General features: G+C 32.8%; 1 protein-coding gene across 2 annotated transcripts; it reads right to left on the reverse strand.

Moving 5' to 3' along the window:
- Positions 1–1,411: 1,411 nt before the first annotated feature.
- Positions 1,412–7,304, reverse strand: LOC123907837 (cathepsin 7-like). 2 transcript variants are annotated; one of them, XM_045958226.1, is made up of 6 exons: positions 6,562–7,304; positions 5,864–5,942; positions 3,302–3,543; positions 2,871–3,017; positions 2,487–2,782; positions 1,412–1,695 (listed from the first exon to the last, which is right to left on the reverse strand). In XM_045958226.1, the coding sequence occupies exons 1-5, from the start codon at positions 6,631–6,633 to the stop codon at positions 2,534–2,536; spliced, it is 789 nt and encodes a 262-aa protein (XP_045814182.1). In that variant the 5' UTR covers positions 6,634–7,304; the 3' UTR covers positions 1,412–1,695; positions 2,487–2,533. The 2 variants fall into 2 exon arrangements, with proteins under 2 accessions (XP_045814182.1, XP_045814183.1); XM_045958227.1 differs by lacking the exons at positions 5,864–5,942; positions 6,562–7,304 and adding an exon at positions 4,096–4,920.
- Positions 7,305–7,592: the final 288 nt, after the last annotated feature.

Here is a 7,592-nt window from a genome sequence, read left to right on the forward strand (position 1 = left end):
ATTACCAAGTAATTCCCTTTCTTGTTGCAAAACTAGGGAAAAAGCTTTGCTAACAGTAGGCAAAGGGTCCATAGCCATTATGTGTGATTTGGTGTGTGTAAAACGTTCATTTAAACCCTTGAGAAACCGAATGACATAGTCTTGCTCACGAAATTGTTTCATGGATGTATATCCACCACATGTACAAGCAATAGAGCACTTACAGTAAGGAATTGGGCGATAATCTTCTAATTCATCCCAATAAACTCTCAAACCAGTAAAGTAATCAGAGACATCAAGGTTACCTTGGCGAAATCGATATAATTCCTCTTGAATGTCAGAAATTCTGAAGATGTCACCTTGGGAGAATCGATTCTTCAGATCGGACCAAACTCCGGCGGCAGTGGAAATCGAGAGAATCGATTTAGCAATAGACTCGGAAACAGAACGGTGAAACCACGCGAGAACCATATTGTTGCATCGTATCCATTGTGCAAACATTGGATCATTCGTTGGCGGCTTCGAAAATGTCCCGTCGATAAACTTTTCTTTGTTTTTGGAAATTAATGCGATGTGCATTAACCGGGCCCAATTGTGATAATTCTTGTTGTCCAATAATGGAGTTACAAGAACCACAGAGGGATTTTCATTAGGATGTAGGTAAAAAGGGTTTGAAGGATTGGTGAGGTAATCTGTGTAATTTGGGAAAGCCATAACTATGAGGGAAATTAATAGAAAAAAGGGAAAAGGGACAAGAATTGAGATATAACCGATGGCAGAATAAATCAATGGCGGAAGCAATGAAAATTTGCGACTGATACCATGTTACGATTCAAGAAACTATCACAAAACATAGTGGAATTTTCTGTATATTCAATTCACAATGAAACTTGTTGTTATCCTTTATACAAGATCCAAACCGTGACAGCTAGCCAAAGCTAATTCAATTAAATGGACAATTAAGATATTTAAATAATAGAGTTGACTAATACTAATTCTATTTTATTGACAGCTACCAATTAGTAAATAATAGATAATAAAAAACAGCAGCAGAAAAAGAATATAAAAAACAGTAGACACCAACTTCCATGATGAAACCTTGATAGCTCCCACGTTTATATATATTGTTACTACAATTTAGTTTTCCAGTATCAATCCCTATGATCTAGCATCTTAATCATAGCACACATTACTTATATATATATATATATATATATATATATATATATATATATATATATATATATATATATATATATATATATCCTTATCTCCACATCATGCCATTTTAAATTCATCTCATTAGCATCATAATTCACACATGTATTATTAATAACAACACCAGCACACATATTATCCAATATTGAATTTATTTAATTTTCTTAGACTAGTTTTTCTATCATAGTCTCACTAAATTGACCACTTAAAATAATTAAATTGAAATACGGGATTCTAATTAATTAAAATAGAGGATGTTACAAACAGCATTACTTACAGCACAACATATAACTCTAGCAAAAAAAGAAACAATTCTTTGTTGCTTTACTTCTTAGACACAAAATACAAACAGTCCTAACATATAATAATTCTTAAACAACGCAAAATAGAAATAGTCCTAACAAAGGATTCTTAAACATAAAAATAGAAGCAGTCCTAACATTTAATTCTTCTTTTTAACTAACATCCTAGTTCTTTTTTTAACTAACATCCTAACATTTAGGGGTGTACATGGGTTGGGCAAATCCGGTCGACCCGGTCAAACCCACCCAACCCAACCCAAAAAAGTGGGTTGGGTCGGGCAAGTGGGTGGATATGGATTTCAAAAATGAAAAACCCATTAAAAAAATCGGGTTTCGGGTAAAACCGGACCCAACCCAAAAAACCCACTAACCCACTAGTGCTATGTTTCTTGAAATTTTTTTATGAAAATACTAAAGATTTTTTCATTTGATTATTAAATATTTTTTATATTGAAAATGAGTTATACTATTTTTTACGAAAATAAAAAAGATTGAATAATTTTTATAAACAAATATGATAACTTTTCGCATTATTTTTTAAAAATTTAAAAAATTTGAATAATTTTCATAAACAAATATAGTGATTCATGGTTTAGTCATTTGATATTAAAAAAAGAAAAAAAATCATTTGGATAACACGCTATCCAACCCGTAAATTAGTAGATTTACACACAAAAATGGGTGATTATTTTTTATAGTGAAAAAAAGTTACCCTATTTTTCAAGAAGATACATTGATTGAGTTATTTTTTATGAGAAAATATGATGATTCAATATTTAGATATTTAATAAAAAAAATAGAAAAATAATTTGGGTAACCCACAACCCAACCCAATCCAACCCGGAAATTAGTGGATTTACCCAACCCGGCCCAATGTTATAACGGGTTGTTATTTTACTAAACCCAACCCGGAGTACCATATGTGGTTTGGGTTTTGGTTTTGGCCAAACCCAACCCAATCCGGCCCACGTACACCCCTACTAACATTACCATAAAAACTTGACACCCCGAATAAAAAAAATGTCACCTTAGACTTATTTGTCCATAATATCCGTAACACCCCGAATAACCCAAGCTGAATAAATCAACAGTCTCCCGTGGCATGGTGCTCTATTAATCCTTCCAAATCCTTTTTCGCCCCACTTTTCTCCATGCGAATTCTGGATTATCCAGAATTTGATCAATTTGTTATTCTTGATCGTCTCCCCAAATCCAACCAGCATGACTCCATGTTTTTCGGCTTTCTCAAAAACTGTTTCATCTACCGGTCCAGAATATACCTCCTAATAAAATTAAATGAAATTGTAAATTTATTTTTACATATCACAAAATAATATTGAGATTTTAATAAAACATTAATTTTAAACTCACTCCAGTCATTCTTTCCATCCCCGGAAGCCAAAGCATTTCTGCAGCCAGAGGTCCCTGTTGTATCTCCCATTCCAGATCTTTTTCAAGGCGCTTATTTGGTTTTAAAGGGATTTCCATTTTAAAAAAAGTTTGCACACGAAGGCATGGCTGAACAAAACCAAATTAACTAATTAACAATTAAAAATTTAAAAAGAAATGACAGAATATGAGGATTTTTTTTTTTGGTACAAACAGAATATGAGGATATTCCTAAAATAAATATGTAAATATTTGTTGTGATTATTATAGTGTAACGACTACCTTAATTAGAATCTCTTATGTACTCTTTGTATATATTTTAACCAAATCAATGAGAAAGGCAATACAATATTCATCTTATAAGAAAAAAAGAAGAAAAAAAATGTAAAGTGAAACGAGACTATCATATATACCTTGCGCTTGTATTCAAATGGAGTGACCTTTCCATCAAAATCATAAGGACAGTCACGTTCCAAGATGCAGCCATTGTCCCTAATCCACACCAAGGTATCTTTAATTGAAGCCCCTTTCACTTTGTCCTTCTCCTTTTCACTTGGTTTCGTCAAGTGATTAAATACATCTTGACATGAGAGTAAGATCTTCTTCTCGTAAAGTGACTCCATAACACCCAACACGACAAAGGCGAAGCATGATTCTGAAATTTAAAAATTTTGAGTCAATATTTCTATAACGCCCCATATCAATTGTCTAGAATATCGATAAGAACATACATAATTAAGTCCGGATACATTAAAATGACGAGGATAATTTGTCTTAATTTACATGGTAACACCAGCATCAATAATAATTCAAATACAGACAGCAGAAAATCGCTACATGAATTCAAATAGTTCAATCTATCCAAAATAAGGAAGAAAATAAACCAATAGGAGTGTGTCAATGAACACATGCACAACTCCTTTTGCCAACTTCTTACCCTTATCTTGATCGACCTGTTTATCTAAAAAAAAAGGTAAAAGGGAATGGGTTGAGACAAAAGCCTCAGTCAGTTTAACTAGGGTGTTAGTGGTTAGAGCGGTTATCCTGCCGGTTGATCAATATATGTATTATTCTATAAGTACTTCAATTCAACGTAATAAAATGTGTCACACAATCATAAATCTTGGTTCGTTTTATTAAGGTGAGTAGTCTCAAACGCCGGCGTGTCCGGCCAATTGTAAGTATAATAATTGGACGCGGAAATTACCTCGCATATTAATTAAATTACCATGTGGATTCCTATAATGCGAAATCCAACAAACGCGATTGACTATAATACGAAGCTCGTGTGGCGTCCCAGTGACCATGTAGAAAATGTAATTATAATCAGCACATAATAATGTATGTACCAGAATTCAAGTATAATGATCAACTAAAATATCCTGCTCAAACTAAATAAAGGGACACTAGTAACTGTCTCGCTTATAGATAATCTAGCTACCAATGTCCCAAACCCATTTACATTTTCTTTCTTAAGCAATGAATTATTTAAGTTTATTCCCAAATCCCATACTAATTTACTAGTTTTAAGTACCTAATAATCTTAATTCTTATGATAGCACGTTGATTCAGGGTTCAATTATCATTTCTAAGGTGTCTAATGCGTTGAGAAAGTTTAAAAATAATTATTTTATGCTATGGTGCAACCGGCTCAAAAATAGAAAACTGGGCTTTTTGCACCGGTTCAAATACAGCAGCTTTTAAAAACCTGTTCCAGCATTGTATTTGGACCAGTGCATGACCTTTTGCACAGGTTCAAAGTCTGTGCGCTGCAATAACAACCCAGATTTGGAAAAAACACGTTTTAACTTCCATTTTCTTTCAAAAGCTTACATTCTCAACACATTAGAACATAAAATGAATATGGTATCATATTATAGTTATGGGGAAAGTATTTCTAACTAATTATTAACTCTAACTTCATGGTTTTATTCACTAATTTTACTATCTACCATGAACCCCCTTTTTCATAACCCAAAAGTTAGAACTTAAATTCCTTAATTCCTATTAGTACATGCAATTAATTAATTCTTATGCTAAGGTGAATGATTCTTAAACTTAAAAGAGGTGGGCTCTAATCCTAAAGGAACTCACCTTTGATTGTGCTCAGATCCAATCATTCTTCAAATTACAACTTCCAAGTTCTGTCCTTGGGATGGAATTCCACTTTTCTGCAGAAACTCCACTTATTCAAGAATTTTAGTGATAAGGTTTACGTGGAGTAGAAGGGGAAAAGGTTTGGATTCTTCAACTTAGTTTATTGTTACCATGATATGCTAAAACCCAATTTGCATGTGATGGTTGGTGTGTACGAGAGATTGAAGATAGTAATGAAAATAATATAATGGTGGCTTTTTTTTGTTGTTGATTACATAGAGAGCAAAAGTCAAACCATCTAATAACAAATTAATGGAAATGCTAACTAGAAAGATTTAACTAACTATCTATATTCTTAACACTAAATACTCTTTTACCACGTAATTACTGGTCTGCCCTTCCTAACTTATTCCTTATTTTCTTCATAAAATACTATTTTATACTCCCTCCGTCCCAAAAAGAATGACTCAGTTGACCGAAACACGCATGTCAATGCATAACTTTGGCGACTAATATCTTTAATTGTATAATAGTAAAAATTATAAAAAATTGATATTTTGAAAATACTCATCGAGACGAATCTAACAACATCTTATATGTTAATATTTATTTTTATTTATTAGTAGAAAAATATGGTCAAAACAATATATATGAATAGTGCATATATTCAAAATGGGTCATTCTTTTTGGGACGGAGGGAGTATATAAATTGGAGTTTCTACCATTATATTAATTAGATTAGATTAGATTTGGATTGTTACATTTTCAATGGATCACAAGTGTATTTTTAAAGCTCTGATTAAAAATAATAAATATGCATGCCACTAATTTTATATTTTTGTATGATAAAAGGAGAAGAAAAGTAAAATAAGTTATACCTCCATAGCCCTGGTGTTTGACGTCGGGTAACTTACCGACCGTATCTTGCCAATTAAACGAAGTCACCTTGACTTTTTTCTACAAAAAAAAAAAAAAAAGTATATAAAAATACAAATCAGAATGATTATATGGCAAATTTCTACTAAAAATACAAAACTAGAATACATAACTAGAAGATTGAAACGTCATATTACACATTGGGGTTAGTGTTTGAAATCGAGATTCTAGTAAAAATAGAACTTTATGAAACATCATATTGATGAATTTTTAGTATAAAATCGAAATTCTAGTCAAAATTAGAACTTTATGAAACATCATATTTGTCTCATATTGATGAATTTCTAGTAAAAAATCGAGATTTTAGTAAAAAAATAGAACTTTATGAAACATCATAAAATTAGTGATTTTTTTTTTTTGAAAAGGCAAACTTTATTCAAGTTAAATCCACACAATCAGTACGGGAGAAGCAAATGGCAAACAGAAAGAAACACACCAAACACCAACAACCCTCCAAGCAGAGAGACTCAAAAACCGCCCCCCAACACACAGCTAAACCTCTGCTTGAACAAAAAGGTTGTCCCACTTACATAAGAAAGAAGTAAAAATAAGCTACTCTAAAAATCAAAAGAAAAAAACAAAAATAAGTTACTCTAAAAAGCAAAATCAGAAATGAGGATGAGGAAGAAATAGATAAAACCTTGGGTTCATCAAACATCTTGTTTTTTTGTTTGATGAGAGAGAAGAGAGGATCAGTTCCTTCATCAGACATATTGTTGTTGTTGATGATTTTCTTGTAAGAGTTCGTTCCACATTCTTCTCTCTTAAAAGGGAGAAATTTTCATTCTCTCTTCCCACCATTGTACAATCTCTGCAATACTATAGTACAAGAGGCAGAGACGCAGAGCCTCTCCAAAATAGTACAAACAAACAGAACAGCTGCACCCACTCTCCCACTTTGCTTGTTGCGCGCTAAGTTTTGTATATGAAAGGCACGCTATTTTTCTTTCGTTTTCTTCTTTCCGTAAATTCTTATTCTTTTTGCTGTGCTATTGTTACTCAACGTTTCTATTACCATATTTAACCCAAATGCATTAAATTTTATCATTTCCAATTCAAATTAGCTCACCCTTCACCTTCACCTTCACCCTTCACCTTCACCTTCACCTTCACCTTCACCTTCACTAAATAGTAAATATCAGAAGCTCCGGGGGTTCCGAATCTGACTGAATAAGAATCCGATTCTGGTTTCAGCTGCTTCTCTCTTTCTTTTTCTTCTTCGCAGCTTTCCGGTGGACGTTGGGTGACGTCGTCGTGGAAGATGGTGTGCTGTTCTGATTTCAGCCGCTTCGCACTTTCTTCCTCTATTTCCGGGTGAGGTCGGGGGACGCCGAGCAACACGGTATCCAATGCCATCGCCATTTTGCAAACACACACGCAATTGAATTCAAGGTTGTCAGAACCGGACCGGTCATCGAACCGGCAAGCTCATCGGTTCAAGGTTCAATTGGTCGGACCGGGTTCAACCGGGGTCGAACCGTTTTTAATTAAATATATATTTTAATTAATATATAAATAAAAAATATGAATAATTGTTCAATATTTCATAATTTCACACATTAAAAAGATAAAATATCAAATGTCAAAATAAAATAAAATTTATAATTCAAACCAAATTAGAAATTATATAATAAACTAAGTTCAATAACACAAAATAGCACCATAACATCA

Source organism: Trifolium pratense, linkage group LG2 (genome assembly GCF_020283565.1).
Source record: "Trifolium pratense cultivar HEN17-A07 linkage group LG2, ARS_RC_1.1, whole genome shotgun sequence".
In the NCBI taxonomy this organism is placed as follows: Eukaryota; Viridiplantae; Streptophyta; class Magnoliopsida; order Fabales; family Fabaceae; genus Trifolium; species Trifolium pratense.

Coding starts and splice junctions, on each gene's coding strand:
- LOC123907837 (XM_045958226.1), bottom strand. CDS start 6,633: ATGTCTGATGAAGGAACTGATCCTCTCTTCTCTCTCATCAAACAAAAA. Junction 5,943..6,561: donor AGATGTTTGATGAACCCAAG/GTTTTATCTATT, acceptor TTTTTTTTGTAG/AAAAAAGTCAAGGTGACTTC. Junction 2,783..2,870: donor GGATGGAAAGAATGACTGGA/GTGAGTTTAAAA, acceptor TAATTTTATTAG/GAGGTATATTCTGGACCGGT.